Below are 22,280 nucleotides of genomic sequence, written 5' to 3'. Positions count from 1 at the left end.
GGTATGAAAAATGAGGAAAAGAGGCAAGAAGAAAGGAAATATGCAACTGCAGTTCTCCAAGCCCTTTGAACACAGATGGCAAGAAACGAGAATTTTATAAGTAAAATATCTAGAATATAAAATGCCCAACAGCTACCGTGGTTTTGGAGGTAAGTTATTGAGGTTTAGAGACTATTTCCATATCACAAGCATCTCATAGAAATAGTCAAGGAACCTCTCTGAGGTTTCCTCACAAGTTCTTGCACATCAAGAGGACATTGTTAAAGTTCTCACCCAAGAAGTCCCTGCCAGCCATATTAATAAGCCCCTCACACTCCCAGCCTACCCCTAACCCCTCCACCCCCCCCCCCCCCTCTTTCAACAAAAAAACCTCCCTCTACTGCCAATCACCCACTCCAAAAATAAATGAACAAAAAGAAAAACATTCACGCCCTTTTCTCTTTCTTTTTGTTACAGCCTTACAGGTTAGCATGTTAGTGTACATGTTTATTATAAATAGAAAAGGAGATCTACCCATTCAATAGGTTCCCCAGTTAATGCAATATTTCAACATTGTCTCAAAGCCAAGATCTGAGAGTGTAAACCCTACAAAACCCAACATAGCCGCTGACACTGTGGTCACTACTTCCATTGACAGCTCTCACTCTTATGCCCCTCCATCAATCTTGTAAGCCCGAAACCCTGATCACTGTGCCAAAAAATAGTCAGCCTTGCTAGAGAGCACATTAAATTTTCTAGATGCAACAACCAATTTCACATGACCACCTCTTGCGTCCTTTTAGAAAGCCAATCCGCACAGCCATGAAACCTCGTTACTAGCGAGGCATTCACGTGCTATTAAGAGGCCGCCAGCTCCAACTCCACACACCAATGCATGAGGCGTCATTGGGACTCATTTTGCTATGATTCACCCTGTAATGCTCTGATTTGCTATGTAAAGCCATCCCAACAGGGTTTTTTGCATACCTACAAAAATAGTGTTTTGCAAGCTTTTTGCCTGATTTGTGATGTTCAAATTCACCTTCATGGTCTGGTCATGATGTTCTGCTGAGTCAAAACCTTGTGCACTCAGTACGAGCACGGGGTAGTAAGGCGATGGCATACAATTGTTATAAGCCCCTGTCTGTGAGTGTCACTGTGGTAGTTGATGTGTGTAATTGATTCCTCATTTGTAACTGAGGAGCAGTTGGTGTATTGTTAGTTTTCCATTGCTGTGTTTGTTGTCTCTCCTTGGGAAGGAATCCGTGAATCCTAAGAGTCTTGTCCCCATTTCAGGGCTATGGACAACTGCATAGAAGATGATTGGAAATCATTACTTGCAATTGTCCAAGACTGTCAAAATTTATTAGACAGGCTTCGGCAAGTCTGAACATCTCTTCTAGACGCAGCGATGACAGATGAAAGGATGTATGGGTTTAGGTGTGTTGATCGTCTCATTTCTGTGGAATTTGATGCAATCTCAGATTGTGCGGATGTGTACGCCCCTTAATATCCATTAAGCAATACAAGAGCAGACTGTATGGTTTTATATTAGAGGAAGAGTATTTTGAGTTACTACCAGGCATCTCTTGTTTGTCATCCACTATCTCTTTTGTCAAGCTTTGTATGACTTGAAAAATACATCTCTTCATTACAAAAGACAGAATACATGGTTGTATTTATACAATACAAGAAACAAGAAATAGGAAACTAACAGCTTAACTAACTATGATAACTGATTAAAAACTATATTAACTAACTCATCTTCTCCTCTTCTAACTTAGCCTTGGATTTTAGCTCCAGTTGTTCAATCCATGAGGCAATATTCCAACACCCCCCCTCAAGATGAACATGTATATTTTGAATGTTCATCTTGTGAAGACTACGATGAAATGGAAGAGAACTGAGAGGCTTAGTGAAAATGTCTGCTAATTGCAATCGTGAAGGAACATGGAACAACTTTATGATATTTTGTTGTAGTCTTTCTCTAATGAGATGACAGTCAATCTGTATATGCTTGGTTCTCTCATGTTGGACTTGGTTGGTAGCAATGGACAATGCTGATTTACTATCGGTGTAAACCAAAACTGGCTGCTGATGGGGAATGTGCAAATCTTGTAGTGCATAAAGAAGCCATTGAATTTCACAAGTTGTTGAGGCAATGGCTCTGTATTCTGCTTTAGCAGAGGATCTACTGATGGTTGCTTGCTTTTTACTCTTCCAAGAAATCAGGGAATCACCCAAGAAGACAGCAAAACCAGCGATACTTCTTCGAGTGTCAATACATCCTGCCCAATCACTATTGGAGAAAGCTTTGAGCTGCAGTTTTGATGAAGCTGGAAAGAACAAGCCTTGACCAGGAGTTGCCTTTAGATACCTGAGAACTCGAATGGCAGCTTGGAAATGACGCACGGCTGGTTTGGCCAAAAACTGACTGAGAACTTGGACTGAAATTGCAAATTAGGTCTAGTTAATGTTAAATATAACAATTTCCCAACCAGTCTTCAATAAGCTGAAGGATCCTCACACAAATCAAAATCAGAAGCAGTGAGTTTTAAGCTCAAATCCATTGGAAAAGCTGCAGGTTTTGCACCAAGAACTCCAGCTTGTTCATGCATATCGAGAACAAACTTCCTTTGGCAAAGTGATATACCAGTTTTAGATCTTGCAATCTCCAAGCCAAGAAAATATTTAAGTTCCCCCAAATCTTTAATGGTAAACTTGTCATGTAGAAAAGACGTAAGCAGCTATATTTCAAGTAGCAGCTATATTTCAAGTAAACTATCACTGGCCAAAAGAATATCATCTACATAGACTAGTAAAGCTATGAAAGATGATTTAGATTTCTTGATAAACAAAGAACAATCAGAGCTACCTTGAGTAAAACCATAAGCAAGTAATGCTGTGGATAGTTTAGCAAACCATAGCCTCGAAGCTTGCTTCAAACCATATAAACTCTTCAAAAGTTTACAAACTTTATTTTCTCCTTTGACAACCAAACCAGGGGGCAAATCCATATAAACTTATTCATGCAAGTCACCATGTAAGAATGCATTATTAACAACTTGTGAAGATGCCAATGCTTAACAGCAGCTATAGCAAGCAGTAGCCGAATGGAAATTATCTTTGCTATAGGAGAAAAGGTGTCAAAAAAATCCAATCCTTCTTGTTGAGTGTAGCCTTTAGCTACTAATTTAGCTTTGTGCCTCTCAATAATTCCATCTTCCTTATACTTGATTCGAAAAACCCACTTACAACCAATGGTTTGTTTATCTTTAGGAAGAGTAACAAGTTCCCAAGTCTTATTTAATTCGAAGGCATTTAGTTCATTTTGCATTGCAGCTTGCCATTCAGGAATTTGAGCAGCCAATTTGTAAGTTTTGGGTTCTGTGGAGGCTGAAAGAGAGACTAGAAAAGCTTTATGAGAAGAAGACAATCGGTTTGTAGAAAAAAAATCAGATATGGGATATAAAATACCTTTATTAGGAGAGCAATCAGCAATAGCAGATGAGGGAGTTGCAATTGGAACCTGTGAAGCAGTACCACAATAATAATCCTACAAGTAACTTGGCTTTTGTTTAAATTTTGAAGACTTTCTGAGATGTGGTAAAACAATATTTGGGACAGGGTCATTGTTCAAAGATGGTGTGAAGGATGCTGATCTGAGATGAGGTGTTGAGGTGATGGCGGATGTTGATTTGAGGAAATATCAGAAGAATGAAAATAGAAGTCTGAGGTAGAAGTTGTTGGAGGAAATAAGAAGGTATGAGTTTCAGGATTAGATGGAAAATCCTTGAAAGGAAAGACATTTTCAGAAAAGACTACATTTCTTGAGATGAAAACCTTACTAGTATTGAGGTCCATTAATTTGTAGCCTTTGATATCAGAAGGTTAACCCAAGAATAGACATATGGTAGCTCGTGGATCAAATTTATGTCTATGAGTTGTGAGTGTTGATGCAAAACAAAGACAACCAAACACTTTGAGGTGAGAAAGATTAGGTGGTTTATCAAATAGCATTTCGAATGGTGTTTTGTTGTTGAGAAGAGGAGTAGGAATTCTGTTTATGATGTGAGCTGCTGTTAATACACAGTCACTCCAAAACGTTAAAGGCATGTTTGCTTGAAACAGTAAGGCCCTAGCAGTGTTTAATAAATGTTGATGTTTTCTTTTCGCAACTCCATTTTGTTGAGGAGTTTCCACACAACTTCTTTGATGTATAATGCTATTGTCATTATAAAATTGAGTCAAAAGGAATTCAGGACCATTATCTGATCTCACTGTTTTGATAGGAACACTAAACTGGGTTACTACCATTTTGCAAAAGGTTTTGAGGATAGAAGGAATTTCAGATTTCATCTTGAGCATGTATACTCAAGTGCAACGTGTACAGTCATCAACTATAGTAGGAAAATATTTGAAACCAGAATAAGAAACAACATTGAAAGGACCCCATATATAACAATGAATCAAGTCAAACTTTTTATTTGAACTGGTTTGAGATACAAAAAATGAAAGCTTTCTTTGCTTTGCTAAATGACATACATCACAAACATTTGAAGAGTTGAAAGATATGGATGAGTCCAGCTGTCTAAGAAAGGGTAATCTTGAATTAGAAACATGGCCAAGTTTGTAATGCCAAGTATCTAGTTTGGGTAATGGCCGAAGCCAAGGAGGAAGAATGAAACATGGTTTGGTTGTGAGAAGCAGCCTTTGAAGTAGCTTGAGATAGGTGGTACAGTCCATGTTTCTCAAATGCAATCCCAATCATCTTCTTTGTCGATTGGTCTTGTAAAAGGCAATGAGAGTCAAAGAAAGAAGCACAAATATTAGACTGCTTTGTTAGTTTAGAAATAGATAGTAAGTTGAATGAAAAACTGGGAACACATCCCACATCATGTAAAGAGTGTGTTTGAGAGACAAATGTTGCCAATGTGTGAAGCTGGAACAGAGTTCCCATTTGGCAGATTTATGGAAGCATGATTTGTTTAGGGAGAGAACAATATAATAGTGGTGAACATATCATGTGGTCTGTTGCACCTGTATCCAGAATACATAAGGACACATTCTGTAAAGATGAAGAGGCAGAATAGCAAAAATTTGAGGGGTTACTAGAAAATTGAGAACAATGTTGACAGCAGGTGAAGGTGTTTGGGTGGATATTGGAGATGAAGTAGAATTTGCAAGTGCTAGCAATTTATTAAATTCCTCAGAAGTAAAAGAAAACTTTTGGTCCCCATTACTGTGTTGAATAGAGACCTCAGATGTTGACATAGCAACATGAGCAGTGGGTGGTTTCCTCTTTCCTTTTGGTCCAGTCCAGCTGGGAGGGTAATTATGAAGGTGAAAACATTTTTCTATTGTATGTCCATTGTATCCACAATGACTGCAGTATAAAGATCTATTTCTGTTTGTCTTTGGAAAATTTCGAAGGGACATATGGCTGAGTATTTTGTTTGGCAATCAAAGCATGAGTGTCATTGTTAACAACATTGTTTAGTTGTCTTTGACTTTCCTCTTGAAGTAGTAAAGAAAATATCTTTGCCATACTTGGTAATGGTGGAACCATAAGTAATTGACTTCGAATTGGAGCATAGGAGTCATTCCGACCAACCAAAAATTTTAACACATAATCTAATTGCTGTCTAACCAGCAAAATATCAAACAGGTTGCAGGTGCATGTTGCCATTTTTCCACAGCTGTAGGTTGGGAATGCTCTGTAATTGACATACTCATCCCATAGTGACTTGAAAGAATTAAAATATTCAGTAATTGATAAAGAGCCCTGAGTAATTGAACTTCGAGATTTTTTAAAATGAAAAACTCTTGGACCATCACTTCTTCAGTATCTTGTTTTCAGCTCTTTCCAAAGATCAACATCAGATGTAACATAAAGAAGACTATTCCTTATTTCCTTGGAAATAGAATTCATTAACCATGAGATAACTAGATTATTGGCACGCAGCCAAGCAGTATGGAGAGAACACTGATTAACAGGAGGAGCAAGAATCGAACCATCAATGAATGCTGCTTTGTTTTTGACTATTAAAGCAATGGTGATAGATTGACTCCATGCGATATAGTTATCACCATTGAAGATTTCAAAAACAAGTAATGCACCAGGATTGTCACTTGGATGCAAGTAATATGGACTAGATGAATCATTCGAAGGGTTGATCGTGCGATGAGAAGTATGAGAATTGATAGAATTTTCGTCAGCAGAAGTCATTTATGAAATTTCTTCAAGAAATGCAAGAAAATAAAGAAAGATTGCAGAATAAAAAAATTTTCCTTGCAAAGAAAATCAGAGACAGGATCAGTTCAATATGCACTTGGGGACAATGCTGGCAACTCGATATAAGACCAATGCGAAGCCATGTTTCTCATTTGTAGAAAAATTAAATGCTAAACCATCAGCTTCTCTGTTTGGCTTCAGGCCTCTGCAAATATTCGCATTGACGAAATCAGGAGTCGTAGGCAAGGCAAATGTAAAGAACAGGGAGAGGTTGTGAAAGAGGAAGCATAGTTCTCAGGTTTCTTGAAACTGAGAAATAGTGCGGAAGACAAGGTGCTTTCATTGTTCAGATTTCTTGAACAGATCCCTTGAAGTTCATTTCTTTGTTTTGTGGCATTTAGCAGCCCATCTGAGGATTCGTGTGGGCATACGTCTTAGCTGCTGCTTGTTGTGTGGTGGTTTTTACCTTACAAGCTGTATGAATTGAAAAATACTTCTCTTCATTACAAAATACAGAATACATAGTTGTATTTATACAATACAAGAAACAAGAAATAGGAAACTAACAGCTTAACTAACTATGATAACTGATTAAAAACTATATTAACTAACTCATCTTCTCCTCTTCTAACTTAGCCTTGGATTTTAGCTCCAGTTGTTCAATCCATGAGGCAATATTCCAACATCTTCTTCTAGACCTTGTGATGCAGGACAAGAAATAAGACCTTGGGATGAACATTGGTGGAAAATAATTAAGAAGAGTTGGGTTAAGGAATTCTGGGGCTAAGTTAGTAGTTTATTATGTGTATTTAATATTAGTTAGTACAAGATTATGGGTATTTGGGGTTTGTTTGTAATATTTATGTAAAGCACAGGCTTTTTTGAAATGTAATGTACTTTTAGGGGTTTATGTGTAATTTATGTAAAGAGGCTTTCTTATAAATAGTGTGTCGAAGCCATGATGTAGGCAGCTGTTAATGAATTTGAATTGAAGTGAACGAGAGTTTTCCCCCGGCAACTCCTCTCTCATCCTTTCCCCTTCCTCCTCTTCTAATTTCTCCATGGCTGCAGAACCTTGATGCTGTCCCTGCATCACTCTCTCCCCCAGTTAGAAAAAATTTGGCCTCAAATTTTGAAATGTTGGAGGATCAAAAGGGAGAAGCAAACTTGGACTCTTTGAAAGCCAGCACTTGAGTGATTCAAAAAACCATGATCCTTTGGCAGCATTATAGACTTGAATTGAGAGTTGACATCAATAAGCACATCGGGAATGACAAACTCAACAATTGGAATGTCAAAAGAACTTTGGGTGTCTCCAAATATACTCATTTCCTTCCTCGTATTGTCTTCAAGCTGAGTAATTATGACTGATTCTTTGTGTTGGTTCATTTGTAGAGCAGACTTCAAAACAAATTTCTTCCCACCATAATGAAAGACGTGTGTTCTCATGTCCTTGAGTCACACCTAAATCATCCAACCAAGGAGAACCAAGGAGTACATGGCCAATCTTCATAGGTAGGATATACACCAAACATTACCCAAATATTCACCCATTTGGATGGGAACCAAACATCTTTCATAAACATGTACAAGTTATCAACCCAGAACATCCCATAAGGCTTTGGGTGAGGTTCTGGATGAAGCTGCATTCAAGCGACTCCGTTTATGGAAACCAAATTTATTGGACATCTTCCATCAATAATGATTATACAAAACAATTGTGCCCAAGGTATGATAAATGGCATTCCTTTTGCCTATAATTTGTCACCATGTGGCTGAATTTATGGATATATACGCTGCAACATAGATATCACCAACAGCCTTTTAACACAATTTCCCACAAGCCTTACTCCCAATTCTCAAAAACTATCTCCAATTCACCTTGATATTGATTGTCCTGCTGAAATGAAACAAATTCATGAAGAAAACTCACTAATTACAGAAACAAAGCCATATTCTTTACACCAACAGTAACAAGGGTTTCATGCCAAAATTATCATGCTTGCTTCCAACATCTTCTCTCTGCAATAAAAATATCAAGCTGCAGATCAAATTATCATTGAGAAACTTAAAATATTGTGGCTGCAGGCAATTTCTCACGAGACAGGAAATTGCAGAAGACTGGGAGACTTTCTCATGCGCTTCGCCAGTGCATGGGACGCATGAGTCACCGGCAGCGAGATTCCAGCAATGAAATTTCAGGCAACAGCAGATCAGTGGGCGAGGAGCACAGTGGTGGTGGTGATGTGATGAGAAAAACACAAGACACTAGGGATTCTTGAATGCCAACGGCAGGAGTATGTTTGGCCGGCATGTAAGCCTGTTCCAGTGATCAAAAGGCTATGAAATTATAGGGGAAGGGGCGCTGGGGTGTTCTGTCTTTGATGGTGTGGGTGATGTTGCAGGATGGTGGCTCAAAAGTGGTGTCTGATGAAATGGGGACACATCTGGAATTTTCACAGAAGTTCAGAAACTGCAGAACTGCTTTTCAGTTTTTTTTTTTTTGAACTGAAATTCAGAGAGAGAGAGACAGAATGAATGAGAGAAAACAAGAAGATGGGTGGTTGGAGGAGTAGCTGGACAGAAACTACCAAGAGACAGCCACAGAATTCAGAAATGAGAGAGAGTTGAGAGAGTTATGGGAGAGAATTAAAGAGAAGAAGAAGAAGAGAGGGAGAGGAGAAACAGAGAAGAAGCAAGACGGCAGAAGGCTGCTGGGCAGCGAAGGATTAGGGACAGAGGAGGAGATCAGAACAGAAAACCATAGAACAAGAAGAGAAGAAAGAAGAAGCAGCATCAGAGAGGGAGCAGAAGTTACAGAACAAAGGAGAGAAGGAAAGAAAAAGGAGGAGAAGAAGCAGCAGCAAGGAGGGAGGAGAAGTTACAGAAGAGGAGAAGGAAAAAAGTTGCAGCAGAGGGAGATCGAAGTTGTAGAGCAGTGAGGGGAGGAAGAAGAGAAGAAGAAGATTGAAAGGAAAACATGAGGGAATCGAAATGGAAGAAAGAGATTGTTTCTGGGCTTTGATACCATGTGATGCAGGGGCAGCATCAAGGTTCTGCAACCATGGAGAAATTAGAAGACAAAAAGGAAGGGAGGAGAGCGGAGATACCGGGGGGAAACTCACGTTCACTTCAATTCAAATTCATCAACAATTGCCTACATCATGGCTTTCACACACTGTTTATAAGAAAGCCTCTTTACATAAATTATACAAACCCCTAAAACTACATTACATTACAAACAAGCCCATACTTTACATAAAAGTTACAAACAACCCCCAAATACACATAATCCTGTACTAACTAATACTAAAAACACATGCAAACTTAACACCACAATTCCTAACCCAACTCTTCTTAATTATTTTCCAGCAATGTTCCTCCCGAGGTCTTACTTCTTGTCCTACATCACCTTGGGTCATGGATTCTGCTGCCACAGGTCATATGACAGGCATACCAAGCCTTTTCTCTAAACTCCAGTAACACCTACCTCATGTTACCATTGCTATTGTGAATCCCACTAATTCTGTTTCTGTTTCTTTTGTTCTGTATATTCCAATATTTCCCTTTTAACTTTGTCTGTCAGAAAATTGACAAAATCCTTAAATTGTTCAATCAATTTTTGCTCCTAATTCTGTTGTACTTCAGGATTAGAAGATGGGAACGATAATTGGCCATGTATATGAAGCTGGGGAGCTTTACTTCTATGATTCACTATCCTAATCTACTGCCAGCATAGCTGCAATTACACCTGTTCATACTTGGTTGCTAGTTTGAGTCCTTTCTCCAGTTTAGAATGTGAGTCTAGCAAGCTTAGGAAAGTATCACCATGTTACTTTCACTCCCCAAAACAATAGGCAGTCAGTCCTTTTGTGCTCATCCATTTGGATGTGTTCAGTCGTAGTCATATGCCCTCTCTAAATTGGATTTCTGGTGTTTTGTCCAACTTTATTGATGACTATTTCGGGTTGACTAGGCTTTTGTTCATGAGAGATCATTCAAAACTGTTTCGTATCTTTTGTGCCTTTTGTTTTGAGACTAAAACTTGATCTAATGTCTGCTTGAATTCTTTGTAGTGATGATGCTACAGAGTACTTCAGTACTCCTTCTATCTCATACATGATTACAAGAGCAATTATTCACCAATCTCTAGTATACACACTAATGGGGGCTACTAAACAGAACAATGCATATTCTGAATCAACTGTACCCAGCTATTCCAAAATGAATGTGCCCCAAATGTTCTGGAATGATGCAGTTCTCACAACATGCTCTCTTATTAATCAGATGCCATCATCTGCTCCTGAAAGAAAAATACCATACTCCATCCTATTTCCAAAAGGTTCCAAGCACTCATTGCCTCACGTTTTTGGTTGTAAGTCCTTTGTTTATCAGTTGTCTCCTGAAGTAGATGTAGATAAATTGGATCATTATCCTCATCTTCACAAGTGTGTTTTTGGGTATTCTCATTCTCTAGTGTCTAGTAACAAAGATCTTTCCATTGCTGTCTGGAAAGGCAAACACATGTACCTGCATCATAGGTAAACCTTTCTATTCTTATTCCGTTACCTCTTTGTCAGCCATCTCAATTACCCAGTCTGACTCTGGATGGAATGCTGCCAAGGATGAGAGATGCACACCTTCAGTGCCCATGAACCCATGATACTTCAGAACACACGTCACTTTCTGTTGGCAAGTCTGTGGTTGGTTGTTGGGTGTTTACTGTGGAATTCAATCCCAATAGTTCAGTAGGCCACTTGAAGGCCAGACTAGTGGCTACAGTCAGGTGTACGGATCAGATAATAGTCTTAGACATGTTCTCCCATGTTGTCCAAACACATTTTTGTTTGTATGTTTCATTGGCCTTTACACCAAATGGAGGTCCAGAATGCCTTCGCCATGGTGCTCTTGAGGAAGATGTTTAAATCCTCTTGGGGTTGTTATTGAGGGCCTAGAGGTAGTCAAGGTTGGTTGTAGATAAAGAAGCCTTTGCATGGGCTAAAGCAATTTCCCAGAGCATGGTTAAGTCACTTCAGTGTCATAGTGCTTGACTTTGGCCTTCAAAGATGCATGGTAGATCTCGGTATTCTACTACCATGCAGTTGCACGTAGGATACTTCTGATTGTTTATGTCGATGTTATTATCGCACAAGGGATGATAATGAGGACATAAACTTCTGGAGTAGTACTTTCAAACCAAATTCCAAACCAAGGATCTAGGGCTGTTGAGGTACTTTTCAGGGATTAAGGTTTCTAGATCTCATATGGGGATTGTGCTATTGCTAAGAAAATATGTGCTTGACTTGTTGGATGGGACAAGGCTATTAGAATCCAAGCTTGTTAATACACCCAGGGACCCTAACAATAAACTAATGCAAGATGAGGGTGAATGGTCAGCTGATCCTGGACAATACTAGAGACTAGCTGGAAAACTGAATTATTTTCAAGTTACTCCGCGTGATATCTCCTTCGCAACAAATGTTGTAAGTTGGTTCCTTCAACTCCCCTCGAAACCAGTCATTGAGATGTTATTTGTATCCTGAGATATCTCATTGTGTATTTGTTGGCGGCAAGTAGGTATCTCGGAATTTGGAGAAGTAAGAATAGAGCTAACACCAACAATCTGTTGTAAAATAGGAGGCCTTCTAAAGCTTTATTTCCAGATGTGTGCACTCTTTGTTTTGAACTTTTGCTATCAATATCCTGCTTCTCATATTTTCTTGATATACGTTGTTTGGCATTTTTGGAGAGAGCTGGGTTTAATAGTTTATCCAGAAATGGCGGAGGATTTGTTGACTATTTCTTTACAGGTTTTATTAGGACTTGAGATCGTTTGGCTTTGTGAAGGTGTGAGTTCTTTGCTCTGTGGGGTGCTTGGTTGGAACTGAATGCTCATATTTTCTAGGGAAGAAGACGACTTGGTCTATGAATTGGGATAGGATCCCATCTATGGCCTCATTTTAAGCTTTTGCAGCAGGTTGCTTTAGGGGGGGGGGGGGTTGTTTTTCTAATTTACAGCGAGACTGGATGGCTGTCATTTTGATTGTAATTTTTTTTCTTCTTTCTTCTCTTTACAAGGATTTCTTATGCTCCTTATTGTACATTATATTGTGAAGGAAAGAAATTTTATTGCAGAGGAGAGTATATAAAAAGGAGCATATGAAATCCTCATAAGAGATGGGAACCAAAAAGAAAACAGGAAAACATCAAAATAAACCGCCATCCAATTGTGCTGAAGATCAGAAAAGACAACCCTTTAAATAAACCAAACAAAAGCCAATAACAATGCCACAAAATGTATCCAATCTCAATGCATAAGAGCAAGGCATTTTTCCACATGAAAATGTGAGCATTCGTTTCCAACCAAATACCCACAAGCCAGAAAAAAGCCCACACTCCCACAAATGAACCATCTCTATTGCTTCCCAACCACCCAAATAAGGCAGTTAACAAATCCTCCACGAACTAAGGACAAACCCAAGTCTCCAAATAATCCAAATAGTCTGTTCCAGTCTCCAAGATAATGAACAATAAAGGAACAGGTGAGGAGCAGATTCTGAACTGACAAAGCTTGATGAACAAATACCCGGATAGAGCCTTGAAAGACCTCCTACTCTGCAACAGATTTTACTGCTAACTCGATTAATAACAACTAACCAAATAAATATCTTAGTATTAAAGGGGATTTTGGCATCCCTAATGGTACAATGAAGCAGGAAAGACAGATTTTCATGGATCAAAAGCTAAAGTAACAGATATGTAGTACTCCCCCAAACAGTCTAGAATCCCATGACTGATAGTCCCTACTGATGAGAGGACAAATTCCTTCCACCAAGCATAACAAAGAAGTGGGCTCCAAGCCTCCATCACCACCCCATCATTAAGAAACCTATGAAAATGAAAATCCCAAGAGAACTAATCCCCATTTGATTTTAAAAAGGAAGAGATAGATCCATTATGCTATGAGGAGAGCCTCTACAATTGATGAAAGGAAGTACAAAGCACAGAATCACCCGCCCAAGTGTCTTCCCAAAACCGAATTCAATTTCCATTACCTGCAACAAGTTTGGTGTATGGGATAAAGAGAGGACAGATCAACATCCCACCAATTACCCTACATGCCAATTTTACGTTTAATAACTTCCTCCCTCCCCTAACAAAATCTCTTCTTTTTCTATAAAGAAAAAAAAGGCGTCTCCTGACCACAAGGCTCCCCGTTTTGCGAGGGTAAGGGTGGGTTGTCACAGTGTATGCAGACTTACCCCTGCAGTTATGCTGAGGGGCTGTTTCCTAAGACTCGAATCTGTGACCAACCGGTCGCAAAGGAACAACCTTACCATTGATCCAACTGCCTTCTTTTTTTATAAAAAAAATAAATAAATAAATAAAATGGAACTAATGAGGTGCCACCTGAGTATTTAAGAAACAAAAGTGTATATGCACTTGATTGGGTATCTCCCAAGCTCAGGTCACTCCCCACAGTCCCAGCTGTGGCCAAGAGAAAAAAGAGCCAATACCACAGGTTTTTTGTCCAACAGCAGCAGTGAGAAAACAGGCTCATCTACTTATTTACAAAGAAAAAATGATATTTAACAGGATTTCCCTCATGCAAATAATTGATGGATAGAACTTTGCCCAGAGCAATTTCCCAAGCGAAAAAAGAAAAGCAACTTTGATTGAGCTGCTGATTTCCAAATACCAAGGGAAATTTAAGCAGCAATGCACTGATTGCACAAAAGCTTACAAACTACAATTTCCAAGTACTAATAATTTTTGCTTGGCTTCTAGTTAGGTTTCTCTTGATTGTCATGGCACATTGATTACGCGCTAAAACTACCTAATTAAGCATCTTAATCTGGTCATTAGGGTTTATATTTTTAATTAAATACCTAATTATTTCTAACATTTTAAAAATGTGCCCTATTTATCATTTTTGAGTTCTATTGAACAATTTATGAATTTTTGGTAATTTTTATCGCAGGAAAATTTTTGAGAGCCAAAATCGGCACCAGTTTGTAATTTGTGCATAACTTTCTCGTCCAAGCTTCGATCGAGACGATTCAAAATTCTAGAGAAAGCTGAAAAAGAGCTCCACAACTTTCGCGTTTTGAGCTTTGAGAGATATGGACGTTTACTAGGTCAAAATTGGCTTTGAAAGTTCAGAATGGATTAGGTGTTAACAAAAAGAAGAAAGAAGAAAAAAAAATAAAAATAAATGAGTTGAATTGACCCGGCCATGCAGCCGGGTCATTCTTTTGAGTGCTGGGCGCTGGGTGTGTGGGTGAGTTTGTGTTTTTTCTTTTTTTTGCTTTGAAAAGTCAAAGAAAGGGGCTAGAAAAGGGAAAGAAAAAAACTAGTTTTTAGGTTTTCTTTTGGGGAAGTCTTCAAGGGAGCCGTGTGGGGGGCTGCTGCGGGCTGTGGACTGCTGCACAAGGAAGATCACAGCAGCAGCAGCTGCTGTGTTGGAGAGCTTCTCACGGCAACCTTCACCTTCTCTCTCTCTCTCTCTCTCTCTCTCGTTTGGATTTTTTTTTTTATGGTTGTTTCAATACTTTATTTGTCTAGTTTAATATTAGATTGAATATTTTTCTTCACTTTATTATTTGAGTAGTCTATGGATTAATTAAATTCTTGTTCTTTTTAGTTTGTTATTTTGAATGATTCAAAACTACTTTAAGTTGTTTAATTTAGTATACATTGAAGCTAATGTTGGGAATGATTATAGGGTGGATTAACTAGCTCTTTTAGTATTAGTATACCTCTAGTTTATTATTCCTTCAAGTTGTTGTCTTTTCTTTTATTATTGCAATGGTTTATTGTGGAATTAATTTGACCCGAAAAAGTGGGATTGCAAGCATGAGGGGCTAAGTTCGGTAACTCGGGTTGTGGGCCAACGTCGTTTACTTTCCATGGTTTGTTAGTTCTCCTATGATATTATTAATAAACTTTTATTTGGTTAAAACTGAAAATTAAAGGCATCGTTGATAAATCGCTGGCTCTTATTTCTTGTTTTGTTGTTGACGTTAGGCACATCAAAACCTTGATTTAATTTAGAATTTTCATCAACTAATTTTTACATGATATTCGGTTGATGCTTAATGAGAGTTTTTATTTTCTTCCGTTTGGATGTGGTCAATTTATTCGAGCTTTAGTAATAAAATTTCATCTTATTAATGCCTTGATTGGATTAACAAGAAGAGAAGTAAGGCCTAGGGAATTAGTAAATGGTGGAAGCAAGCAGTCATTGAACCCGTAACCCAAGTGTTTAGTAAAATTGTTTCAGTTAATCTATTTAGTTTTGGTTGCATTTTTTAGATTTACATTTTTGAAAAATTGATAAAATTTCAGTCTCATTTTGATAGTTTACTCAAGCTTCTCTCACTTTGTTTACTGTTTTCAAAATCGTAAAAGACCAAAAAGATTTTCAAATCCCATTTTTCAGCAACAAGATTTCACTAAACTTTCATAAATACTTTGATACTCAGTAATCCCTGTGGAATACGATCCTGACTCATCTTTGATACAACTTAACACTTCTGCACTTGGAAGCACAACTCAAAACGAGTCACACATGTAATGTATTTGCCCAACTCCAGTGAGATATTGTCAACTTTGGCCTGTTTTCTCCTATAAAAGGCACCTTACATTGCTGAACCCTCAAGCATCCTTGCAAGCCTAAGATCTCCCTAATACATGTCTCATGTGAGATCATGACAGAATCTCCTTTCTAAGCTCTGATGCCCTTGTTAGAGTGGCCACACTTCTGTATGGGACCAACACCTCCATGTATCTATCCATGTGACAGGACCCCGAGGGTAGCTCTGAACGGTCTTGGCCCACCTCCAATGAGGTATTGATTGCTTTGGCCCATTTTGGCTTCACAATTTTGTCCTATAAAAGTTGTCTTCCTAGTACACATCCAATACGTTCAAGATCTCCCTAGTACACGTCCAATGTCGGATTGTGACAGCACACGTATATACTGATCCAGTCCATAAAAAAATCAGTCTTTTCCCACAGCTAGTCCCTAGAATTCCTTTCAAAAGTAATGTTCCAAATCACCCCTTTTGTCCAATAAAGCAAAGTTTTGATTCGCAAGCATATTTATCACAAGCCAAGACAAAAATATATGGGCATGAGTTTCTTAGTGGCGTGTACTGGGCTGTTCCAGAAAAATCATGCCTCAATTTCCCACTTCAATGTAAATGCAAGTCGAGAAGTCCTTCCACCCTTATTCATTTGAAACATCTACTCCATATGCCTACCTTAAATCCTTAAAGGCGTCTCCATATTGATTGGTTCTATATTTTGCCAAAATAAACTTTCTCCAATGCTCATTCCCTATCATGAACCTCTAAGGAGAGCTTTACTAAATAAGGTAAGTGATGTGAGCCCTAAACCACACAATTTGGTTGGTAGACAACACCCCACTTGACCAAGTGATATTAGAATTCATCTCCCATGGTGGCCCAAAGGAACCTTTCTTGAATCGTCACGCCTTTAGGCAACTGATTGTGGGATGGGAAGGAGAGGCATAGAGTACACAGGAGGTTTGGCAGAGTCCACTATGTAGTTTATGGGCATAAAAAAATTCATTATAAAATGGCTTTGAAGGTCTACCATCTACCTGCAAGTATTAGAGTGATCTTTCATATAATTATAACTTAATCCAATATTGCATTTATGAACAAAGTTCATATTAAACCTTTCACGTCAGGATGGATAGCATTTTTATATGGCATGGTATTTGCTTAATGTTCAGATGGAATTTCATGCAGGAGTTCGAACCATGCATTTGATACAATACATGAATTCAAACCATGCATTTGTATCACTATTAATGCTTTTGGAACATTCCATCTTTGAATTTCATTTTGTGATTTCTTCTTAGATTCTTTCAAATTAACTTTGAAATTGATATTTAATGGCAGACCTTACCTAATCCAACATTTAGACATGCATTCTGGCATGCCACAAAAGAATATAGTTGTCAACATGGCTAGCCTCCCTAAGAGAACTTCCATTCACAGAAACGGATGTTGCGGATAATTTATATAAACTGGAGGAGCAGTGAAGAAAAGACCCCAACTTTCAATTTGAAAATTTAAATACGGAACTAACTATGTGACCCCAACTTTCAATTTGAAAATTTAAATACAGAAACAACCATGTGACAGATGATCTCACCTGAAACTTGTCTGAAACCATGTGCCGAAGTCGTTGATAGTAAACAGGTCCTATAAAAATCTCACATGCAAGTTCTGTCCCATACACTCCACTGTACAATACCTCTACACCATGATAATTAAACCCACAAGAGGTTAACATAGAACCAAGTTCATCAACAAGTGAGCTTGATTCAGAATTTTCAGGCTCTCTATCAGCATTATCGACAGAGCTAGCAAACGGTGTGGCATCCACAAATTTTCCATGTAAGCTACCCCCCTGGAATAAATTCATGTGAGCATCTAAAGAATGTAAGCATGCATCATGCTCAAAGAAATGCCTTGAAATTCTATAAACAGTTGATATAGAGTCTAATTTCTCCACATAAATAATTCTAAACAATGATGCTCTCTTTGACAAAATGATGGTAAACCCTATATTTTTGCCAGTGTTGCACAAGTAGGCTATAAGAGTTCTTTCGATTCTGTTCTTTTCAGTTTGGTGTATAGAGCTTTCAATCAAGAGAAGGTGCTGAAGTTGTAGACTGCTTACTGATCCACTGCCCAAATTTTTTCGAATATGGCCTCTGCTCTTACAGGACAGCAATGGATCTCTATGTTTTAGTGTGTACAGAGACAACTATTTTCCATCAATCATCAACGATAGATGGCTTACAAGTCACAACTCTTCCAAGTTGGTCTAGCAACCAGCACATGCTGGACATGCATGCACAATTCTTGACTTGATATCCTATCAAAAAGTTGATTCAATTTTTTTCAATTTTTTTGCTCTCACTTTTTCTTGCTTGTGCACGAGTGGTACCCCCTTCGTGCCCTATTTGTGAGACCTCTCATTACTGACAAAAAAAATATCTTCCATGTAAAAAAGCATAATAGTAAGACATTAAAAATGTATACCAACTAGGCCTGTTTTAGTTTACCATACACAAATAAATAGTGTTAAGACTACACCATAAAATGAGGGGGCTTGCTTTGTTCTTCTTCTCATCGTCGCATAAAAGCCAGAAGGGAATTGCATTACAATGCTATATTGCTTAACGGTGATCATAGAGCCTGGTAAACCACTTAAAATAATGTCTGATGATATTACCTTAGCAGCAATAGATTCCAAAAGCATGGCAATTGTCATCCTTGAAGGAAATGCATGGGGATTAATAATAAGATCTGGACGCATTCCTGTAATTCCTGAAAATGGCATATCTATATCCGGCCACAACTGAGAGCAAACTCCTTTCTGGCCATGTCTACTGCTAAACTTATCGCCAATAACAGGATTTCTAGGACGTCGAAAACGAATATTTACCTGTTCAGAAAGAAGGAAAATAATTTATTGAACTTCATGCATCATTAAAACATGTCACCTTGAAAAATTAATTTTCAGTGTACCACTTCATACAATAATCAATTACAGGGAATTCAACAATTCAGGGTTGAATATCAGTACCAATTCACATTTTCAAACTAGATTAAACATCCAAAACATATTTCATTTCTGGAAAGAAAAATGTATCCTGGTTGTATTCTTCATTAAATAAGAAAACACTGAATGCATGTTAATGGGTCAATCGTTTGGTAACAGGAAGTTGCATGAAGCATTCTAAATCAATGGAGAGAAATTTTTATTTTATTTTATTTGTTTTCTTTTTCCTTTTTTTTTTTTTTTGGGGAGGGCGGGGGAGCGGTCACTATTGTATGCTCTAAAATTCCCAAAAGATATCAGAAAAGCATAACAAGAGTAACAATGTAAGATATTCATCCAAGGCTTGTTTGTGGGGACTTGTCCGCGATCACATAAATCGGTGGACAAGGTTTCATATAACCACCAGAACAGCTTACCAGGATCACTCCAAATCCAGATAAACCAAACTCCAAAAAATAAGGTCAGCTATGAGGGTTTCTAGTGCTACATTTATGGAAGCCAACAATAACATTATAGTCGAAAATGAAAGGATTTCTTTTATAGAAGAAATTTATTAAGAGAAGAATGAGAGAGAAAACCAAAAGGAAGCTAAGGCCTCCTCCAATTAAACAAAAATACAGAAGAGATAAAAGCAAAAAACTGATCAACGCCAGCTGTCCAGTCTCTCTGCAAGTTGCTCAGAGAAACTTGTCTACAAAATGAGAAGGATTTAGCAAGAAGACAAATTACTCATTAATTAAAGAAAAAAATGGTAGAGCTAATAATTTGTTAATTGCAGAAAACATAGGTCAGTTTCCCAGTCAATAATTGAGAATAGAAAGTATGATCACTGTAAATGAAGTATAATAACTAGAGCTCAATGGAAAGTAGTTTATTTAATCGAAGTACGTCGATTTGGTAACTGAACCCCAACAGAATTTTGTTATAACAGACAAACAAGAAAGTCAAAAGGGACAGCAATAAATATTGAATACTCATTCAAGGGGATGGTTTTCAAGAGTCTTGAGTCCAACAAATGAAAAAAAACAAAAGAAAAGAAATGTATCTGGAATTTATATGTTTCAAAAAACTGAATTGTCCCCAACTTCAGTTATAATGCCTAAAAAAGCATAGAACCCGAATAACAAACATAAATTCTAATCCTTGAAATAGATTTAGTTCAATCGTCCAAGATAAAGAAAATAACTGAAAAAAAAAATACAGAAAAGGCCCTAAAATTAAGTGCTAGAGTAACATGAACAGTATCCTAAATAGCATTGAGTTACAGTGCTGCTACAAGTTGGTGAGAACTTGGCTCCAACAAGAAATTTTGGTGATACATGGCAGGATCAAATTCACTTCTACTATTCTTCGAATATACAAGTGCTTTTTGTTCAAGATTTGCCCAACCACTTGATAAAAAATTTTGGATATGGCATCCCTCTACAAGGGTACATACGTCTTTCATGTCAAGCATATATCTAAACACCTCTACTGGATTCAACGGTAATTGATTAATCATATCTTCACCTTTAGGAAATTCATCCTCTCCATCAAACACCATGGAAATGAAACAAATCTGCAACATTGAATGTTATTTTGAAGATTGCCCAATAAGTCCACCACAGAATGTTTGAACTAATCTTATTTGAAATCTTGTGGGGATCAATCGTCCAAGGATTTGGCATAGTACTTCATCAAGAAACTTCCTTACATGTTCAGCAAAAGCTTCTCCATCTTCATTAACTCAAACTCGTCATGTTCCTCCTTATAGGCTCATTGAAAGCATCCAGTTGTTAACTCAAGCTTAGGCAATGGAACATGATCCAATACATAATGAGATTTTCGCCCACACAAAACTTGAGGAAGAATCCAATGCTTTCCTTGTGGTTGTCTGATTTATTATGTTGTTGAAGGCAAATTCATCATGAGGAAGAATCATATCACCCATCTTCAATGGCCCCTCACAATGCAACGTGACAAGTATAAATTGCGTCCCTAACTTCCTCCATAGTGTCCTCCAAAAATGCCCCACGAACTGTAAATCTCAATCACATACAATTGAAATAGGAACTCCATGCAGTCACACTTCTTTTAAAAAAACATTTCACCTGCATAGGATGCATTAATGGAAGAACAAGGAATAATAAATGTGCCATTGTGGAGAACCATCCATGCTTAAATGCATCCAACGAGAAGAATCAATTGGTAAAGGAGTATACAGACTCAGTGTTCTGCAAGTTTCCCTTAGAATATTGGCAAAATCTATATCTCTTGTCCAACCACTCAACATCACATTTTCCTCCATAATCCAAGGCCAGTAATACAAGAATATTGCCATACGCAAAGATGTTACTCTGCTAAAATGTCCTCCTAAACAACCACCATGCAACTTTTGGATAATTAGTTCACTAGGATCATTTTTCATATGCATATTAGCGTTCCTGTGCATCACAAAACTAGTAACAACATGAACAGAAAAATCAAATGAGTAGCTGAGTAAGTTGCAAGGTCCTCCAATTCATTCATCACATGTCTCAGAAAAGGATCATTATAATCATGATTCTTCAACTCAATACCCACAACTTGTGTGTGCAAGGCTCATCAATTAATTGCATCAACCACTTAGTTTAACTCTTAGACTAATGAGAGCGGTTTGAAGGAAATAATTCTGTTTACATGCTTAGACTTTGCTTCCTTCAAGAATTAATACATCCAAGTGCTTAACAATCAGGACATAGGTGCGACAAATAATGTCTCCAATGATCAACAGCTCAAACCAAATAGGTCATAGGTGGAGTATAGTTGCTTTGCCTAAGATAACTTTTTGCTGGAGATCACTATCTGCGTTCTTGCCTGAGAGCAACCTTATTTCAGTTTGAGATCACGCTCTACCACAAGAAGTCTTATCAAAGGTTTCCAGCATGAGGACTGTTGCTTTGCCTAAGATAACTTTTTGCTGGAGATCACAATCTGCCTTCTTGCCTGAGAAATACCTTATTTCAGTTTGAGATCTCGCTCTACCACAAGAAGTCTTATCAAAGGTGTCCAACATGAGGACTGGTGCTTCAGTCATGATGGTCTTGATCTTGTTGAATTCCTTAACTAGTTTTCAATAAATGCTGTTTCCTCAAGGCAATCTGTAGTTGGACTCACAATTGAGCAAAATTTACAAATAAATCTTCATAAAAAGGCGCTAGTCAATTGTGGATATCTCCTTTTATTCACGCCTTTTGAGGTGTAGGCTACACTATATGGCTCTTACTTTGTCAGCATATGGCTTCAACCCTTAGCTGAAATAATAAAGCCCAAGACCACTACATTGTCACACCAAAAGAAGCATTTCTTTAAAAAAAAAAAAATTGATCCAAAAAGAAGAAATTTAATAACGAAGTATAACAAGGAGCATAAGAATCCTCCTTAAAAGATACAATAAATAATTAAAAAAAACAAAAGAAATCAAAACAGCGCAGTCGGCCAA

General features: G+C 37.8%; 1 protein-coding gene across 3 annotated transcripts in view; it reads right to left on the bottom strand.

Moving 5' to 3' along the window:
- Positions 1-22,280, bottom strand: part of LOC131163682 (DNA-directed RNA polymerase I subunit 2) — an 84,900-nt gene that overhangs the window by 1,591 nt on the left and 61,029 nt on the right. For all 3 annotated transcript variants that reach the window (XM_058120349.1, XM_058120351.1, XM_058120350.1), the window contains exons 26-27: positions 18,491-18,703; positions 17,402-17,659 (exon numbers count right to left, since the gene is read on the bottom strand). In XM_058120349.1, the coding sequence (XP_057976332.1) occupies positions 17,402-17,659; positions 18,491-18,703 (471 nt within the window). The remainder of the gene's footprint in view (positions 1-17,401; positions 17,660-18,490; positions 18,704-22,280) is intronic.

Source organism: Malania oleifera, chromosome 9 (assembly GCF_029873635.1).
Source record: "Malania oleifera isolate guangnan ecotype guangnan chromosome 9, ASM2987363v1, whole genome shotgun sequence".
NCBI lineage: Eukaryota > Viridiplantae > Streptophyta > Magnoliopsida > Santalales > Ximeniaceae > Malania > Malania oleifera.
Note: the sequence above shows the minus strand (reverse complement) of the source record. Positions and strands in the feature narration are given on the sequence as shown.